General features: G+C 39.2%; 1 protein-coding gene across 3 annotated transcripts in view; it reads right to left on the bottom strand.

The window, feature by feature from the left end:
• Positions 1–21,566, bottom strand: part of PARN (poly(A)-specific ribonuclease) — a 54,925-nt gene that overhangs the window by 5,772 nt on the left and 27,587 nt on the right. For 2 of the 3 annotated variants that reach the window (XM_048962339.1, XM_048962341.1), the window contains exons 23-24: positions 17,371–17,555; positions 12,953–15,534 (exon numbers count right to left, since the gene is read on the bottom strand). In XM_048962339.1, the coding sequence (XP_048818296.1) occupies positions 15,482–15,534; positions 17,371–17,555 (238 nt within the window). In that variant the 3' untranslated portion in view covers positions 12,953–15,481. The remainder of the gene's footprint in view (positions 1–12,952; positions 15,535–17,370; positions 17,556–21,566) is intronic. The other variant, XM_048962340.1, reaches the window with a different exon arrangement.

Here is a 21,566-nt window from a genome sequence, read left to right as displayed (position 1 = left end):
GGAGCTGATTAAGAATTAAACTGTTTATTCTTACTTTTCCCATTTCCTCTGTTTCCTACACTTACGTGGCTCCGAAGTGTAAACAGCTGTGATGCAACTCACGTCAAAAGCAGTAATATGAAAAATATGATGAAAAAGATAAATGAGACCAAAATATTTGTGTGAAATACAAGAAACAGAGTTACACTTTCTGCAATACATGGCTCAGAAATAAACTGTATATGCCCATGTGGCTCGAGTTAACAAAAAGCATTTCTCTCACATTTAATATCAGAAATGCTGGAGGTAGCCAAACAACCATTCACAGATGATTTACAACCCCTGCTGAAAAAAAAAGTCCTGCACTATCGAGACATCACAGTAAATGTCATATAATTCTATAGGCGTTATGTGAAGGTATAGATAAAATGAAGACACCCCCCAAAATTATTTCTTGAGATGTGAAAGTGGAAAACAGAATATTCATTCCAGATGCAGAACACAGACAATTGCTGAGATAAGACTGGACACTAGTAAGCACATAACCCTGGAAACATGAAGGTCCTGGGCAATTCAAGACAGGTGTTGTATTCCTGCACCACATTCAACTACTAGATCTGATAAAAGGAGACCAAACTTGAGCCCATTCACTTTGGCTACCAATGAGATTTGTGAAACTTTTACCAGAACAGCACTTCTGCATAAAAATGGAGGAAACTATTTGAACAACAGTCCTTTCTTGTATTATTTCCAGATTTGGTGAAAAACATTATTAAGACTAATAAATACATTATACAGTCACGCAAATTTTAAACTGAATTTTTGGGCTATTGCTGTGACAAGCATTAAGAAAAGTTTAAAGTTCTCCAGAAGCCATGCTCGGCAGCTGTTAACTCTTCTCCTTTTCCTCAGTGACTGACTATTTTTTGCCTTTTCTTAAGGAAGCGTATGGATGTGGAAAATGCCTGCTTAACAATTCAGACCAAAAAAAAAGCAACCAAATGCTAACAGTTTGTGTTCACAAGACAGCAGAATGCCTTACCCTAATAACCATTGCCCTTAATTTTGATTTGCAGACTTCAAAATATGAATGTAAGTATTTCACTTCAGCAGGAGGGCAAAATTAAATCCTAAGGCAAAATATTTATGCTCAGAATACAAGTTCAGCAGTGGTGATGATGCAGGTTTAACATTTAACACGTATCTGTTTAAATTGTTTCCTTTCCTTCTATGCTGTTGACGATTTTCATTTAGCTACCTTTTTCATGATTGGATGATGTCTACCTTTAACTAGAATTCTTACCAAATCTGCCTCCCTACCAATCCAAAGAGCAACAGAGTCAATTCTCTGTTCAGGACAAAGATCTCAGCATGTTACTTTTATGTATCAGTAAGAGAAAAAACAATAGAGGAAACAACCAGGAGAACAGAAAAACAAAATAAGAAGTGAAATCCAAGTTTCTAATGCAAAGATGTAATGCCAATAAGCTGTTCCAAAGAAACTGACGAGCTGCCAGCTTTTCTACCTGTCGCCAGGAAAACATGGCTGTGTTCACTGATGCTATCAATAAACCGGCTGTGTTCTGAAACAACTCTGAGTGGTGCCAGCTTCTGTGAATGGGGAGGGAGCTTTGCTCCTATAGAGCACCACTAGAAAGATGGTTCTGGGCAAAAAAAGAAGGTATGGGGCAAGCTTGGTTAACTCATGTACACAAACTCTGTGAAGAAAAATAAATTAGCAGTTGAAAAGAAAAACCTTGTTGCCTACAGATTGGTGGCAGGAAGCACAGGACTGTAATTTGCATCTCTGAGAACAGCAATTTGCAGGGCAAAAAGTCTTAATGGCTGTTTTTTAATACCCTATAATAACAGGTTTGTACTCTTGCCGATTTGTTTTCTTTAGAAAAATAAAAGACTAGTGTTTTGTAACATTTTCTTGCTAGATTTTTAAATAATTGTCATTACAGTTATCCATGCTACTAAAGATATTTGCATATTTGCATGAGTATGTCAGTAAAAGGGCAGATCACACTAGCAAACTTCTCCCACATCATATCTTGTTCAGCCCTCAGACACTAAGATTCAGTACAGGCTGTCTGTTCTATTTAGCTCCTCAACAGTGCTCTGGTATCTCCTACTTGCTTTTCTGCCAAACTTTCACATTTCACGTTTATAGCAGAAATGCTGAGTCGTGGCCTGAAGCAGTGATGGAGCACCTGGTGGGAAGGAGGGCAGCCCAGGGAGCTCAGGTGCATGCAATGCAATGCACTGAGTGATGGAAGGGTGGAACCAGGATCCACCCCTTCCCTGCCCTCACAGGCTGGCAGTGAAGGCAAGGGGATCTCATTGGAGATCCCTGTGTACCTGAGGTCCTCCAAAGGTCAGCAGTTTTTCTTCCTTTGTTTCTGCACCTATAGCTGCAGCCTTTGGACTTGTTCTCATTTTCTGCAGCCCAGGATTGTGCCACCCTGCTACTATTGCTGTACTTTCCATCACATTATTAGCATTACAAGGGTTAAGGAATAACTGGCTTTACTTCATCAAATCCCAGTTTTGTGCTCCAGCTGGCCGTGCTGAACATGTAGCGGTCCTCTCAGATGTGAGGTCTTACAGTCGTTTTTATACCACAAAAGGTCTGGATCACCTCATAAAACTACAAGAGAGACCTTGTTTCCAAGATACTTACTAGTTTTCACCAAAGGAAATATGGAATCCCAATAGATGACTCTCAAGTTTTCATTTTACTCTCAGTAGCTCCCTTACTTGTTTTGTATGCATCCTAAATAGCTTCCTGTCAAACCACTCGAAGTAAAGACATCGCTGTAAAGACTGAACTACTGCTGTAAGCACCATTCTGCTCATCCTTAGATTCAGAGCTCACCAAATCAATGCTGACCAACTTCCCAGCGACCAACCTTCCCTTTTCTATAGTGATCTCCGTGGTAGTGCAGTCTTGTTAACACTGGAAATTTCAAATTCATTGCAGTATCTTTGGGACAGAGAGGGGCTTGAGGGGAATTAAAGCTGTTGCATTTCTTTTGGAGCTAAGAGGAGAAACATTCTGTACCAGAAGTATTCTGTGTCACTGTCAATAGCATCTACAGCAGAGGGCATGACTTTCAGCCGTCGAGTGAGTCCAAGCCAGAAAGAGAGCTCAGGCTGTTTGTAAGCTAAATTCTGAAAAACTATTCACTCTGAACAGAGTTTTCTAATCATAGTATGAGACTTTAAGATGACTACACCCCAAATTTGCGTGCCAGTATCTAACGTGATGGGAGACACCATGTAGGCTGTGAATCGGTTAAATAGACTGCGTGAAGAGTGAGGAAATGTTATTCAGCTCCTCATAAAGACTTCTTTCAGTTTTCTCACATTGGAGAATGTGAGAATTGAATAGTCCAGGGGAGCATTTCTGTTCCTGTTGGGTCCTTTTCTACATACAGTAACAGCAGAACATTCAGGCTTCCTGCTGACGGCACACTCTGGAATGAGCATCTGAAATACCTGGCTTGCATGCTCCACTTTTTTCTTCTGTTTAAGCTTGTTTAGCTAACAAATATCAGGCTGGAGTCATTCACCAGATAGAAAACTCTGCTACTAACCTAACTCCAAAACAAATTTGGAAGCTGGGCCGATCCACTCTTGCTTTCCTAGCTTTATGCTCTCTATTGTGAGTGCAGTGCACAAGTGGCTAGTATCAATATGTCCAGGTGGCAAATTAATGATCATGGCTGCTCTTCCTGACACTGACTGATTAATTCTCATACTTCTGAGCCAAGCTTTGGTTTCTTGACAGTTTGTTTAGCGAGGAACGAGTAGTTCTCTGTTGATACTGATTCATTCCTGATCACCTGTTATTTCTCAAGCTGTCAGTTTGGACTCAAATGCAACTTGGCAGATTCTCGCTACTCAGTGGTTTCACTTGCTATAGACTAAAGAGCAAATAAATTATCCATGGTTTTATGTTTCATTACCTAGTCAACCACTTTCTTGTTAAACAGGCAGAAAAGTAGGGGTTGTAATCTCCAACCAACATGGCAAGATTTTCCATGTTGCACTTAGGATAGTATTTATTTTGAAGTAGTCTGAATATGACAGTGGACATAAATACTAACATACATTATGTAGTACTCAAGTCCTGGAAATCTTCTGGACCTGAATGTTTCATTACATCCTAAGCTTTGGGGGTTAGTTTAGACAACAGACTGATTTTCTTCAGAGCATGGTGAACTATAGGGTGCCAACCAGCTCCCGAAGCAGCTTATTTTCCTGAAAATCACAAGTGCCTGTGAATCCCCGTACTAAATTCATGAAGGTGTGAAACTCTGAAACTCTCCCTGCTGCTCTGAGGTCCAGAGAGAAAAAAGTGTCTAAATTACTTTTCTAATATGCAAGCAGTAGATTGCTGAGAAAGACAAGAGCATTCAGTGCTCCACAATGGCTCCAGATTTCTTTGTATTACTGGGAGTAAACATCAGCTCTGGTTTTATGAACAGTAATCCAGTATTTCTCTGTAAGCGTTCCTGATTAAAAACCATGTCTTCATTTTACTGCATTTTTACTTTTCTGACCTTTCCTATCTGGGACAACATATTTGTACTTGGTGAGTGTTCCAAGGACGATGGCTTTATTTCTTTCTCACAATTCTTGTGTGACTAGGAGAAATTCTTTAGGAATGAATAGAAGCTTTTTGGCCTATAAAACTTGTCCTTTTTTGGTTCTGACTTTCTCACATGATGTCATGCAGTTATTTTTCTGAACGATTTCAACGTGTTTGCCTCAACAAGTCTCCTATTTTATTATTATTATTATTATTACACTTCTCATCTTTTTAAAAAGAAAACTCCACTCTTTCATTTTAAAGAACATTGCTGTTTCCCCTCCACCCTCTCTCATTTTGGTTCTCCGTTATATCTGGGAGATGCATGTCAGGAATATGTAAGGTGATACGCACCACCTATTCTGTAAAAAGCAGTTTTGTGTCTCCTGCTGCAATGTCTGTATTCAGTGCTCTGGCAGTATGAAGCTATGGCAGATAATCAGCAGGCCTTGTGCACAACTTGAGTTGTATAACTTTTCAATCTGTGGTTACCACCATTTCCCTATTCCATTACAATATGGTTATGAAAGCATGACTATGATTGATACAACTGTACTGGTGGGAATTTTAAAAAGTGCTTCCCCAAAAGAAATTACATTTCTGAAAGGCAAAGTATCAAAACAAATGGAATTCTGGAAGAAAGAAGATTTTCTCAGAAGGATTTTTTGTTAAGAAAAATGACAGATAATTCCTTCTGATCTGGCTTCAGAAATGAAAGGGACAAACTCCACATTGCTGAAATTAAATTCTGGATTGCTAAAATGGAATTTGGCAATCTGGAGTTTGGAACGATAATTTCAGATAGCAAACCTGACTTCGATAAGGAGATCATTCATGGCACTGACAACCTTCCTGCCCAGTTTTTTGGTGAAACAAATTTGTTGATCTAATGTTAGTTTTTTGATGCTCAAATAACTGCACAGTATTTCCTGAAAAGCATGAGGACAAGCACTCTGCTTCTGTAAGGACACTTTTTCTGTACTGGGAATATATATGGGAATATATGGAATTGAAATAGCTGTTGTGTGCCCGTTCTGCTGCCTTAGGGTCAGTGCAGCCAGAAACAAGCCCAGGAAGGAGCCCAGAATCCCTTCAGTGACAGTTCTGTGCTGGAGAGACAGATCCTTTCCAAGCAGGCACTGCCTGTACGTGGGATGGCTATTTTTGAAGAAAGAACATATTTGTAGATGACTTAGGGACTTACTGCAGGTAACTACAGAACTGTGGAGAAGAGCTGGATGGGGGGGAGATGATTCTAGAAATCTCTCCCTAATATCTGCATTCGACTTTGTAATGTTAATTTAATCTTGTGTCATTTATGTAAGTTCAAATCCTTACAAATATTCAGGTGCTAAGACCTTGAAGATAATTTGGTATACAGCTACTTTATTGTAACTCACAGGAGGTTGTTTGAATGTAAAGCTGTTACGTAGAAAGTTAATTCAAATTTCAGCAGTTTGCAGAGTCCCATTGACAGATCACGGTCCTTAAACCAATATAAACAGAGAAACAAAAACAGAGTGTGTTTTGTAACTCTCTTAATAGCAGCTGGAAAGGCTCAGTATCTGCAAATTCTTTACAGCCCTTAACTGCTACTTACATCAAAGAAAGCCAACCTTTTACACACTGTACTCCTTCCCTACCAGCCACATCTACAGTTTGCGTCCATAATTATTCATGCTATTTCCTAAGAACAAAACAGGAGCAGAAAAAACCCAGTGGTTCACTGCTGAGCATGTGAAATTAAAGTGCTGCCTATTTGTTAAATTTTAACATCCAGAGCTGTGAACTGCCATGACCACCATGCCAGCATTCCGTGCGTTCTGTAGCCTTGTTACGGGCCAGGAGCTGCCAGCAGAGAGGCAGGGCAGATGCATACAGTGAACCCTAACCAGCTTGCCAGGTAATTCACCTACTTGGGCTCTACATCTGTGGTCAAACACTTCAGAAACAGCTCTAATTGTTTAAAGATGTTATTTTTTTTTCTACTTGTTTCTTACTATCCCTAAGTCCAAGCAAGTGAAATGGACAGATGTCCCAAGCCAGGGGAGTTAAGATGAATAACCTTCCAAAACAGGCAGAGATATATAGCTGAATTTCCTGCACCAAAGGTCTACTTTAAAAGTGACCTAAAATGTAGTCATGTTAAGGAGACAGGGCATACCCCAAAGCTCTGTGGGGCAGGTATGCATCCAACCTGGGCAGAGAGCAGCTAGAAGACTAATTAAGCAATGGAATGCCCCAAGATTTTGCTAGTAACAACTAGCATTGACAGATGCTACCAGGAATTATGTCTGAAGGGGTTAAAACTTGGTTAAATAGGTAGATTTTTCACAGAAATAACAAAAAGCACATGCTCAACAGGAAGGCCAATTTCCTGTCAACACCAAATCTCCATTCCAGGCCTTTAGGTTATTCTCACTATTTCAAAGAAGAAAAAAAAAAAAAAAAAAAAAAAAGCCAGACTTTTTTTTTTTTTTTTTTTTTTTAAGAAGAATACAGAGCACTGGTCTCTGGCTTTATTGAAGATAAACATCAATTCACTACATTTGCACTATGAATACAAAAGGTTGCTGCTCTAAGTTTTTTTGTTTTTTTTTTTTAATAGTTAATGTATTATTAACCTAAATCATTCCACAAACCAAGAATTGGTCAAAGATTATCTTCTAGGTTTCATGGTTTCTTAAACAAAGGTATCTTAAAAACTTCAGTGCTGAGCAGAAATGGCATTGGCATTCATCGTGCCCTGTGGTTATTTGGCTTTCATGGCCTAACAGGCTTTACTTTCCTTGCTTTTTTGTTTAAAGAATTGCCACCATACTCAGAATTAGCTGAATTGTCCCAGGCCCACCTGGATGTTGGGGGCAGCACCATAATTTCTAGGAATCTTTATTCAGAATATTTAGATGTTTGGACCAACTGCCAACATATGAATCCTGCAATCTAAAGATTCAAATTCATTTCATTCTCAGTAACATTCCTCATATGCAAGAAATATGTTACATGTTATACTCAAATGTACACTGACATAACACTAGAAGGCTTTAAATCAACTCTCAGTGATTTTTATTTCTAATGCTCTTTTGCACATCTGTTGGCATTCTTCACTTTCTGAAACCTGGTCAATCATTTGATGCCTGAGAATTTTTTAACTGTATGAGTTTTAGCTGATGAGTTCATGTGCCCATCAATGTAAGTACAGCAATTTTGTTTGAAAATTGTCAACTCAAGTGAAAGAGCACTTTGTTGATGGGGCTAAATTAGATTCACATAAATAATGGCTTTTTTTTTAATGTAATAAAGCCTTAGTGTCAGAGTAATAATCTGAGATACATAACTATTACTTCCTCATTACAGATGAAGCTGGAGACAGACAGGTTAAAGTGAGTTGCACAAGGTCACAATTGAGATCCATGACTAACCTGACAGTGACAGGAGTCAGATTATCTAATGCTGTCTCCTACCAGGAAAAAGAAAAGAGTTATCTGCCTTATAAATAACAGAGCAGCTCAGAAGTGTTTTCCATTTTGCCAACATTGTGAATAAATGCTGGCAGTGTACATGTGTGGAATTTGGCACAGAGCCTCTTTCCTTACAATGTATCATTCATCCTCCCTTTTAGCAGTTCATTGCCTGTTCCTTTTAGGTGGCTTATAGGGAAGAAAAACAGAGCAAAATAATACATTCATATTGCACTAATGAAACATACAGGTCGAGAGCACTATTCTCTTCTAACTTTGCAGCAGTACAAATTGTCTACAGCATCAGTCAGGTTAAGGACTACCACTGGTCCACCCCACAGATAGAGGAAAGTCTTTAAATTCTTGTTTTTATTTGTCAGGAAAATGTGAAGCTCTCTGTGATACGATTTTATGAAAAGCTGGAAAAAAAAAAGCAACAACATAAATGGAAGTGCCAGAAAAATTACTGGAGCAACACGCTGCGTCAAGGGCTGTAGGGCTTCCCTCGTAACGCCATAAATCTCTCCAGGTTCACTGGAATCTGCAGCTAAGTATTAAATTCACGCTCACTAAAAACACAAACACTGAAAACCCACGTGGGTTTGGGTGGCTGAGCTTCATTCTATGCAATGACCAAACCTTCATAAGTCAATGTTCTGAGATATACCCTGGAAGGTTGTATAAATAATAAGTGAAAGTCAGAAGAATTTGATCTGTCAGGAAGAAAGCATGTTTGGACTCTCTGACTTTGATAAAAATTCAGTCTAAACTAAAGAAAATATTAGTTTGATGAGCTCTTACATGAGCTTTGCTACAGCAATATAAAAATGAAAGGAGTTTTTAAATCCAACATAATTAAGTGTAAGTACCCCGGGGAAAAAAATCCTTCTCTGAGATTGGACTGATTTTTCATAAATAGAAAACCTCACAACATTCCATCACCACTGGGAGAAAAATCAATAAATAATCAAACATGCTTGGCCACGAGATCTCTACCAATCCCATCATTCAGATCTTCATATGCACTCTGAACTGTGACAATATTCAGAAGACACCACTTTTATTAATGTGTCCCATCCAAAGCTCACGCACATCCTTCCAGTAGCCAAAGACGACTTCTGACCTGTGAGGATCAGATTGTGTTGGAAGAACTAAAAACAGTGTGAAGGTAAGTAGGGAATCCCTCAAACGCTACTGCATGCTATTACATGTGAGAATATAATCGTAACCTGTGGACATACAGATGAACTACGTGAGAAGAAAAAGTCATTATTAACATTCGCTATGAGATACGGGATACACGTATGCAATAAGAACACAGCTCAAAATGCTTGCAGATTCCCACTAACTACCATACCACGCACCTCATCGCAGAGTGGAATACAGACAAATCAATCTATGCGGAATTACTGTAGTTTCAGACAAATGATTTCTAGCAGCTTTTTGACTTCCAAGCTAAGGAATCTGTAACGTACAAGGGAAGTGTGCAGCCGCCTGACCTCCCCAGGCATACATTTGTAGCTCCAGTCAACTCCGTGCTTCAAAACAACTCTTTAAGAGCATGGAAGGTGCGAGGCAGCTGGCACGGAGAGCGAGCTGGATCTAGAGCAGTGCATGAGCTGGCAGGGCTGAGCACAGTAAGTGCCAAGCAGATTTACAGTGATTTAAACAGGGCTCGAACTACAGGAAATGGGGGGGAGGAGGGAGGAGTTTGGAAACCTTGTTTTTGAACACGGTATGGTATTATTTAAACACTATGCCATTACTTTCTTCCAATGAAATATAAGTAAAGAACTCTGTATCTTCAACTCAGCTATGTGAGCTGCGTATTCTTTAGTTTGGATCCCTGGAATTTTATGAGGGTTCTTAAGTGTCTGCTTTGGTTTTATTGTTAAGCAGATACTGCGTATCTATGATTGTGGGTGCTTTCACTTATTTATATTAGCCATTTCTTCCATTCCAGTTTCCAGTACTAATTTCAGTTATCTAACAGCCAGTCAGAGCACGTTAAGATGGATCCACTCACCCAGAGGGATCAGTGGCATAGTTTGGATTTCCTCTTAGGATCATTCATGCCGATTCATTTTCCATAGAAGAAAAGACTGGAATGTGGCAGCACCATATCAGTTTGCCACCTTGCACTGCAAGGTTTGAAAACTGTGTCTAATGGTTTTTTATTTCAAGTGTGGATAGAAGTCAGTAACGCTCTTCTAAACAATGTGGTAAGCTTATGTCCATTAGTTCACGGCATACAGAGCAAGAGTAGCAATGGAAAAAATGCAAAAGCTAATGAGCATAGAGGTTTTTTCTCATCTGCTAACACAGCAGATGAGAAAAAACCTCTATGCTCATTAGCTTTTCTGTATTTACACATCACCACATAAATTTTTTTCACCTTTCTGTTTTTCCTAGAGTAGACAGTGTGAAGTTTTAATGCAATTTGTGTCTCCATAGACAAAACAGCTGTTATGTCATACACAAGTCTAAATATCTAAAAGGCAAATTTAGTTTAGCATTTTTAAAAAAAGACAGTTTTCTGAGTGTGAAGTCACTCTGGTAGCACTTATCTTGCTTCAAGCACCAGATGAAGCTCAGCCTCCTGCTGGCTCTGCCCACAGGTTTCTGCCGCTTCCCCCGTCAGACCAAAACCATCACGGACTGTTTGCTTTCCAACAGCACTGACACGCCTCGCTTTGGCCTTATTCCTCCTGCCACTATCAGACATCCACTCAAAAGCAGTCATCAAATACATGTAGAGATAGCCAAAACAGTTTTGTGGATGTTTTCAGAACAGGCCTTGCAATACAACCAGGCCCACAGAAAACAGCCACAGGTAGCATTAACACAAAACATGAGAACACCTTTATTCTTCATTTTCTGATCTCATTTCACTTTCAATGTTGACAATTCCTGAGCATAACTGAGCACTCCCTATATGAAGTCTTATTTGCACAACTATTTTTAGTTTTATTTAGGAAATATTAGATGTGCACAGATACACTGTTGCAGCTAAACAATTTTTCACTGCTACTGCTATCTTTGTGTATTTTTAAAATTTTATTAAATAAAACAATTACTAAAAAGAAAACAAGAGGCTCTTCAGCCTTCAAGTCAGGAACTCTACGTAAACTTGAGAAAACTATGAATTTTGTCAATATATTGTTGTCCTTCAGGCTGTTATACCATATACCCAAAAGGAAATCAGCCACGTTCTCAATTGAGCCTCAAAGACTGATTTCAAAGTAATCACCTTGAAAACAGTTATCTTGTCAATTGTTTGATGGGTTGTAAGCAGAACATAAATTAGGATGAAACACTAGCCACAGTCCCAACCTCCAAATTTTCACATTCAATTACATTCTAATAGCAATCAGATCACACAGGGTGATTCTAGTCATAAACCAGGAAATTGCTTGCTTTTAAGAAATGATTCTAACAGTGGGGAAGTCTAACTTTTTCATTTCATTAAATGTTTTCTCCATCATATTTATGAATAAATCATTCCATCGTTTTGAGCTGTGATCCACCCATGATCGTCACGTGCATGGCTGTTTATTTTTAAAAGAAATTTCACATACAGCTATTAAAGCAAAAAAAGAACATTTTAATTACCCTATAAATTCCCATCAAGCCCACCAGCTCCTGAACCAGCTATGGTGAGGCACTACTTCCGTGAAACACACAGGAGAAGTCAGTCAGTTTAAGTTCAAAGCCATAAAAGCACCAGAAATAGACAAGCAATTGCATATTTATTTACTAGTGTATTGTGGAGAATCTTAAGGAATCTTCTTTACTATGCACACCTGCTCAGCTGGCAATAGTCTACAGACTTAGAAGCCAAGACCTCTTGATTACCAACAGTACTCTCATGTATGCCCTGAAGCTGAAGGGCAGAGAACATTTTACCTGTGTCACATTTATCACGATTTAAAGACACAGGGTACATCTGGGAGACTAGACATCATCTTGGCACCAAGACAGAACTCAAAGGCTTAAAGAAAGAAAGGGGTTAACACCACTATTTTTTTCAAAAATCACTATGCTTTAGCTTTCTACCTCTCTTTTCCTTTCTCCACTGGGTGGATAAATAATTTAGTATTCCATCTAAATCATCTGAAGCGTTTTGTTTTTATCCCAAAACAAGATCAGAGCTGAGTGCATGCATAGGTTGCTGCTCAACCAGCAACGTTAACATTACCTGGGATACTCATTCTCCCTCAGGCCTCATCCAATCATCTGCCCCTCTTCTCATCCACGCTGCAGGGACACCCGTGCTGTTCTTTTCTACTCAGTGCTACGCCATACCCTTCACAGGCGCTTCTCTCATCCACCAGAACCAACCATGCCGCACGCTGTCACACCTGTGCTTTCTGGTCCAAGCCACCCCTCATCCCAGAGATGCTTGAGATACTTTTGCATACAATGAATTGAAGTACAATTTTAACATTATTTTCAATTCAGACAATGAAGTGCTCAAGTGTTATTGATAACTGGTCACTGTCAAGTTTAAACTTCAGTCAAATAAACACATTCCAGCCCTCCTACTTTATTCCCCCATGGAGAGGTTTTCCTTACTTCTCTCACTCAGGTCTATGCTCCCAAGTTCTCCTCTTTTAATCACAAAATTCCCTCGTTTTCCCAATTGAATTTCTGCTTCCACCAACGCCAGCTGCAGGTAACACCCGAGAGCCACACGCTGCCACTCTCACTGCGCCCATCCCCACCGCCTGCAGTGAGGAGCCGCCAGTCCTCGCCTCAGCACAAGCACAGAGCACCACGGCTCCGCTGCAGCGCCTGCCGTCTGCTGAAGGAAAAGCCTTTCACTTCAGCACAACCATCAGCAAGGTAACAACGGCTATTTTACGCCACTGAAGAGCAGAAAAACAAGCCGTTAAGGCTGCTGGGCACTCACCTCGTCCCTGGCTGCACGCAGCGCTGCTCCTGCGCCCACCGCCCACCGGCGGGGCTGAGGGCGCCCCCACCCTGAGGGAAGATGGAGGCCGGGTGCCCTGAGGCCCCCAGCGCCAAGCACAGTGGAGGTCTCCTCCTGCCGGAAGTTGTTCTGGCCCTGATTAGGGCAATTGTGCAGCACACAGAACCAGGTAAAGCCACTGCTGCTTCCTCAAACAGAAAACAAAGGAAGAGCATCAAAATTAAATAGCATCCATGGGGTTTACTCCCCACTTCCCCTGAGGACAAAAAGGAATGAAGAGGGGAAAAAAAAAAAAACCTCAGTAATTCTATCCAAGCATGGTATATATGCCTGAGTTTACGAGGCCAAAACAGCCTGTCCATACCTCACTGCTGCCCCAGCAGCACCACACAGCCGCCCCAGGTGCCCGACCCTCCTGTCACACAGCGCACAGCCCGAGAGGCGCTGCGGCCGCAGACTGGTGATGACAACTTTGTGTTCTTGGAAAAAAAGGTGCAAACTGCAGGCACGTATTTTAAACTTGCATCAGGAAACAAATGTGCATCACATTTAGGAAGCCACATTCCTCCTCTGCTAGAATTAGTGCTTTCATTTATAGTGAGGTGCACAAAAGGTCGTTTCCTCTTTACAGCAGCATCTACCCCTGACAACTCTCCACCCAAAATTAGTGCTACTGATATCACAGTCCCAACCCCATCTCATTTTATTAGTGTAAGTAGGTATTATCTGGTAAAATCAAAGGCTACGCAATGACTAGAAAACAGAACAGCGCTATTTTCCTAAGAGGTACTAAGTATAGCTGGAGATAAACAACATCCTGCTCTCCAAAATTCAGAGCAGGAAGAAGACTGGAAATAGTGGATACAGTAACTTAGAGAAATATACACCCACCCTACTCTTCATACAAAAATAATAATCTGGAAAGGATTTAAGCCTCTATATTGTAATGAAATGAAGACAAGTTCCCATGCTGCTACATACACTCTGGATCAGAAGAGTTCTGTTGATAATTTCCCGTAGCATCACTAATAACACTGTCTTCTGTCCCACGTTTCAGTGCAATAATATGATGCTACGGCTGCTACTAAACAAACCAACAATAACAACAAACCTTAGGTGCACTAATTCCAGCAGTACTCCAAGATTAGAAGTTAGACATTTCACGTTTGAGGGATTTAAATCCTTTTCCCTTTTGCAAAACAAATCCAAGATTCAAGATAGTTCTTGCAATCACTTAAAAAGCCACACATTTTGGCATACCTTCAAGCAGGTTGCTGCACTGTTAAAATGACAATGGTTCACACTGTAAGTACAGTCTGATGTAACTTTCTTAATATTCCACTTTTCCATAGAAACGGTTTTCAACTTGCTGATTTGCAGAACCCTCATTCTTTTTTCCAAGGGAAATGCATAGCAAACTTTTTTTCAGACTTGGCTTTTCTTCATTACATTTCACAAATATCTTGAAAGCAGTCAGTCCATAGACCCAGAGGGTCTGCCTGATACAGACTGAAAACTGTATGAAGACTTAAAAATAATTTTAAAAAATAGTGTTAGGAAGAGCAAAATAAGAGCACAAAAATATATTTCAGGAGCCAGTACATAAAAGCAAACCACTTCCTAAGAAAATTTCTTTAATTTTCATTTTATGGAAATACATCTTTTGTTTCTATTTCCATGATACAAAAATGTTAAATATCAAACATTTTCTGAAATCTACCAATGCAGATCTTTTTTAAACAAATAGAGGGCTGGTACAGTTAGCAGGTTTGTCACAGGTACCAAAAAACATTTTTAACAAAAACCCCACAAGATGGGGAAGAAGCAGGGAAGAAATAGATAGGGACGTAGGGGTGAAAACAGCAGCAGATGTGAAAACAAAGAAAAAAAACTACCTCCCACCATGAAATTCATATTTAAGGAGCACATAAATTATATTTTTGGAAAAGACAGGGTATCTGTAAAGCTGGTATTCAGATGAAGCTGGCTGCACTGGGAGTGAAGTAAAGAATGGAAAACTAAAAAATGATTTCCGGATAGTAACAGGTAAAAAGCAATATGTGAAACTGCAGTTCTACCTGTATCAAGAGTTCTGAGCACTCTGATGTTGCCTGAAAAAATATCTAAAGATTAGGAGATTTGTGGTAACTTCCCTCAAGCACAGGAAACAGTCTAGCACAAAATGATAGACTGCCAGGTCTTTTTGTACATTTCATAGCCAACATGCCAAAGTGGATGACTGAAATACATCTAGTCTTGCTTCTTAAATCTAACATAATTAACAACAGCAAGGATTTCACTTGATCAACAACAAGATCATATACTAGTCAATATACACAGAAGTAAAATTGACAGTGATTGTTCAGTAAACAGTTTAAAATAATTAAACTGGTTTTCAGGACACATACTGATTTGTTAACACCACTTCAGTTAAATAAATTATGGCTTCCAGGAGGTGTATTCTCACAACTGCTTTCAGTCAATTCCACTTGTTAAGGCAGTTATTTCCTACCATGTTTCAGGGACTTCAAAAATTTCAGTGGAATTACTTGTGAGGCTTCCTAAAAAGACAGAATCAGAAAGCTCTATATTAATGACTTCAGTATACAAATACTGAAAGGAAAGAAGTAAAGTCAAGACTATTTTGGTTCTTTCAAAGCATACAAAATCCTATTTTTCTCCTCCAGATACATTATTTACAGTATTCACAAAGAGAACCCAACAAGCTGTTCAAAAGACATCCCCCATCCTCTCTTCTGTTCTACAGGCTGCAATAACTCACAAAACAGTGAAAATATCAGGTGAAACATGATCACCTGTCACCTGTCTGTATTCAGCCAAACACACAATTCCAAGTATTCTGGCTAGAAAAACATGTTGCTGTTGAAGTCAGCAGAAAGAAATCCTTAAATCAGCCCCATGTGAAAAGTCCTCCAAATAAAAGCAAGACAGACAATGTTAAATATGGAACAGAACACTGCCTATTCTAATTTATACATCCTAACAGTTTTTAGGAGATAGGAAAAGATCTATAATTTGTATTAGAAACACTATTGATTTTCAAGCACTGCATATTGAGTTCTTAAAAAAAAAAAAAAAAGAAAAAAGAGAAGATCCATAAAATACCTCAGAGAGAATAAAGACTGCACATTTTGACAGTTCTACAGGTCAACTGCCCACTGTTTCTTCTGCTTTTCAAAATCGCACTCTCCTGAAAATGAGTTTCTACAAGCTGCAACAGCTAGCAGTTCATGAAATGTGAATGATCTGCTCATGGACCAGTAAATCTTTCAAATAAACACGGGCTTACTCTAAGCATGTGGTGGACTGCAAGAATTGTTAAAGATGACTGTGAGCTACTCATCCAAAATGCTAGGAAGGGAGATTAAGCACACTCACTTTTCCTCAGGAAATAAAAGCACAACTATGTGATTCATAAAAGCTAAGTACTGCAAAATCTGAAAGGCCTGCCTAAGATTAAGATCCCAGTGGATGGGCACCAATCTGGCAGCTCGCTCCTCTACGGAATTGTCTCAGCCAGTACTTTATCAGATGTTCCAGAGAAGGAAGGATATCAGCATTGTACCATGTTGTGTGCAGGAGGGGTGGTGTGGGGCAGGCAAGCTGGCTGTGAAAGTTTTGGCTTAGTCTTAATGATAGACAACATTCGGACCAGATTGAAAAATAGCACTGGTTCCTGAACTTACAGAACTATCTCCCAAATAACAGTGAATAAGGGATGCCAGTGCAATGTCATCAAGGTAGTCTGTGTTAACATTTAGAAGTGTTAATTACAAGGACACATATATTAGCCTTCAGGGCAGTGGGTAGATTTATTAAAACTGGACTCCTTTGCATACAGTAGAGTTTGTTTAATGATACACATCTTGCAGACCAAGCTGCATGCATTCATTCATTCTGAGACTCCTTCTAATCAAGCTTAAGTGAAAAGGTCGACATGAGGGGAGTCTTACAACTGCTGATGGCTTGCTGGACTAACGAGGAGATCCACTATAGAATCCTGCTTCCAGAATTCTTTTACTTTTGTTTATGGTATTTGAAGTTCCTGCATAACCTGAAAAGTCTCATTGAAGAAAAAAGAAGTTTAAAATAGCTAAAAATATTTTACTATATAGAAGAAAGTAAGCCAATAAGAAATCAAATACATCCTGCTTCATTTAGTTTGATGCAATTTTTTTTCAGTTTAAATAACATACAACAAAATAAGTTGTAACAGTGCTTAAAGCGTGACATTCATAAGTCCAGAAAAATTGAGACATAAAAAACAAACAAGCAAAAAACAAACAAAAAACCTTCAACAACAAACTTCAGTTCTGTTCAGGCCTAGGGCAGTTTCAAACAGAACAGAAAATTATGATCAAGAACATTGCTTTTACCTGCTGAAACTTGTTCTCTCTTGATTTTTTTGAACCTTTTGGCTCTCTTCTTAACATCTGGAGGTGACTCTGCATAGCAGTTGGTCTCATCTTCTGGAACCCCTTCCTCTTCCAAATTGTCAGAACCAGTTTCTTCCTGAATAGGACTCATACTTCTCTTTCCCGCTACACTGGTACCTGTAAAACTGAAATGTAGAGAAAATACTGTTATCAACAAGTTAAGAATAACTACTAGATGGGTACTAGTTACTATGTATCTATTAAATGCTTAAGAAAGTAGTAATATAAACTGTATAAAGTGCTGAGCCATAACATTACATTATCTGGAAGATGTGACTCAGCTGTAAGAGTCCATAACAGTCATCGACTAGGATGTTGTGCAAGTGAAGGTTTTTATTGTTTGTGATGTAGGTGTCCCAGGCTCAGCTCAAGTGTAATTAAAGCTGCTCATCTTCGTATTGAAGGCTTCCACATGCTAAGTTCATCTCCTCTGTCAAAACTACACGCAGTTTTACAGTATTTCTACTACAGAGAAAACATCATGAACACGCATTTAGAGCTCTGTTTCATTCAGGAAACACTGAAGTTATGCTACAGAGATTTTCATTCAACTAGAATGCAATTATTAATAATGAAACAAGATGACTATTCTTTCATTCAATATTCAATTCTTTTATTTCTAAGTTACAGAACAAAACTTTTAAACAAAAACTTTTAAACACAGTTTTAAACAAAACTTTGTATTTTTTTTCTTTTAGTCACTAATACAAAGAAGCACAGGGTATCAATAAGGTTCAGGTAAGGGAAGTAAGATCTAGCTATACAGTTTTGGCTTTGAAGTGAAGGCCCTTTTTCATCTGAACGTTTTAGAACAGACTCTTTCTGAGATGTCCAAAAGCAGTTAAAAACCATGAAACACGATTATGCTTCATGCTCTTACTTCCACGTTAGGAACACAAACACCATTTCCTCTGATGAATACCTGGCTCTTCTTCCAAACATTCACACACAGAAGGCCTTCTTGAACAACCTCTTATAAATCTTGTTTTTAAGTCACCACAACACAGCTACCATCAGCAGAATGACGAAAGCCAAAATGCTGTTTGGAAAGGGAAGGGGGTGGGACAGGAGCAAAGAGCCCTCGTGAAAACAAAATTTTTAATTCAGAAAATTAAAAATTACAAGGGCTTGCTCCAAAAGTAATGCCTCCTATTTTCTGATGTCAGCAGCAGCTGTTGGTGGGATGGCAGCAGAGGCTGAACCTGCCCACCAACATTCTGTGACAGGTTGCTGCTGTGTGACAGATGGCAGCAGAGGGGCACTGGGACAGAATGGCGCCTGACATGGAAGTGTGGGGGGAGCGAAGGGTGGAACTGAATTCCTCCATGGAGAAAAAAGGGCCCCCAGTGACACTTATCAGTGCTTGTGAACACTTATGGAGACTGAACAGTGGTGTCAGTGCAGTAAGAAGGGGTGCTGCATTTCAGCTGTGGTGACAGTGACAGCAGCCACCTCAACTGGTGCAGATTTTCTGGGGGGGGGCACAGAACATTGAAAAAATCAGGTAAGCATTTTCTCTATCAAATAGCAAGAGTGTGCGCTTTGTGTCTGCTGTCGCTTCCATGGACATAAAAGGAGGCATTACTTCTGGAGCAACCTACTTGCTATTATATTAAAAAAAAATTGAAAAGTTTAGGAACTCTACATTTGGGAAAGGTATTCTGAAAAATACATAGGGAAGAAAAATCATGACCCATAAATTACAATTCCAGGACTTCGAGATAGTCTAAGGGCTCTTAGAAAGAAACTTACTGTAAGGAATAAGTTCAAAACAAAAACTAATTTCAGGCTTCACATTTTTCCTGCAGACAAAAATAGAAAACAAAACTAAAAAAAAGAAAGCAGACCAGAAAACAGACAGCACGAGGATCAAAATATAGGCAATCAAGTACTGTTGACTTCCTGCTTTCTCCTAAATTATTAGGATTTTTTCTACATTTACTCATTCATTGCATGGACTCCACATGACTACAGATTGTGGATTTGGTTGATGTTTTTTTTTTCCCCGTGTGTCCTATTCTTCTTTGACCTAAAATAAGGCTTGAGAAGTACAGCAATGTTATTTATTCACTTAGCAATAGTAGCAAATGAGTATGGCTGTGTATACGAGTCAGAGCACTAGTCAGAGCAAAGTTCAGTTTTCTAATTTTACCAGCTATTTTGGAGCACGTCCACCCGTCTGTCTCAATTTCCTTACTCTGCTGAGAAACAACTGAACAAAGTGGAAAAACACAAACTACAAGCTATCAGTAATTTTCCAATTCAGAATCCTCATCTTTCTGGATACCTCAAGCATCTAGAGACAGCCTTAGACCAGCCTTCGGAACACACGTTTAACAGCAACAATACGATTACAAAAGAAAAAAAAAAAGATATTTGAGCAGAGTCCAAACCATTTTTGGGCAGCAAAATAAAGTTTTATTCTTAGTTTTAAAGTAAAATTACTAGCCAAGTTTAGGGAAAAAAAGTAAGGGAAGCCTATCACATATCACCAGTTGGCAAATCTCCTTAGTTAGCACAATGCAGTTTTTCTGTTGATCACTGAAGATAGCAGGTGTGGGTGTGCATGTCTTCAGCACAGGCAGAGTCCAGCAGCCCTCCCTCCCCAACCTCTCCTTTCTGCTGACCTATCTAAACACCAGCTAGGATGAATGCCATGGGAAGAAGATGGTAAAAGGGAAATCTGGAGTTAAGGAAGAATTAATGAACCTTCAATACTGTTCTTCTAAGTTTGCCAATGTAAGGCAGAGGCTTTTCTTGTAAGAAACAACCAACAACTTCACTACTGAATGAATGTTGCCACCATGGAGAACAGCCATTCTGCAGCTGTGCTCCCTTCGCTGGCAGAAGCTGATACAGTAAGCTTATTAAGTAATAAATAAATAAAGGGTGCAGTAACACGAAGCTATTATAAGAGATCAGCTGCTAGCTTCATCATAGGAACGAGCACTAAACTATATATGGTTCAGATTAATCTGGAAAAATATGCATATATACACACATATAATCATTTATAACACTGTATAAATATGTTTACATGTATCTTTAAAATATTTGTGTTTATGTATCTCTGGAAAGAAAAATGCATCTACAGTTACCTTGAGTGAACTGAAAGACCACAAGGTTTGAAGTTACATGTTATACCTAAGCTGGTACAACTGCCAGATCACACTGCAAAGAGGAAATATTTGCAAGAGACAAGTTGACAAGAGAACACCATCTATCGAGTAAAAAAGGAGACAAAACTAAGAAAAAACATGCCAAAAGATCTGCATGGAAGGGAATTTGGAAGAGAATCAAGTCACTTTATTTCTGGATTAGTGAGAACTAAAATTTGTAGAACATCAATCACAAAAGAAGTTCAGTCTACAAACAAATTGAAGACTGCTTTCCAGGGTTATCAAAATGCTGATCATCCAAAAATAACATAGCAAGGGTGCTTCTAGGGGAATCTTTCAATACAAGAAAAACAGCTTCAAAATTTTCAAGGACATGAAGTGTTCAGGCAGACAACTCACTGAGCTAAAAGAAAACTAAGGAAACAATTCACTGAAATTTATTCAACAGCTTTCCACGTTACACATTTGTCATCATCCCCTACTAACTTGAAAGACAAAAACAAACCTGTCTTGCAGTCTTACTGCTTTCCAAAGTATTTGTTAAAAGACAGAATTATCTATGGTTCAAACCATAAGCCACCAACACTCACTGTCTGTCTAAAAGCTGCGAGATGCCCAAAATACACATAACAGCATTCAATAAGGAGAGAGACTTCCTCCACTAGAAATAAAACTAGGACTGGCTATCTTCATTTACCTTCCTGTTCCTGAAACACAAGGACGACTCCATCAGGACTGTCTAAGATGGTAATTTATACCCTTCACTGTGGCAATATCACCATGGAAAATCATCCAAAAAAAAAGAAAATCATCTTTACAGTAGCATAAGAAGAGAGCTTTCAAAGCTCCCAAATGCCAACAGCCATGTAGAGATGTGAAAAAAATGAAACAGGTAACTTTTTTCTTTTGGTTTTAAGAAACACTGCTGCTCCATCGAGCTCAGACGCTGCGAGTTGGCCTGCTCCCAGTATCACAATATTTCAAGTTTTCCTCATCACCAAATCCCCTCTATTCCTT

The sequence above is a fragment of the Lagopus muta genome, chromosome 15 (assembly GCF_023343835.1).
Source record: "Lagopus muta isolate bLagMut1 chromosome 15, bLagMut1 primary, whole genome shotgun sequence".
Lineage (NCBI taxonomy): Eukaryota > Metazoa > Chordata > Aves > Galliformes > Phasianidae > Lagopus > Lagopus muta.
Note: the sequence above shows the minus strand (reverse complement) of the source record. Positions and strands in the feature narration are given on the sequence as shown.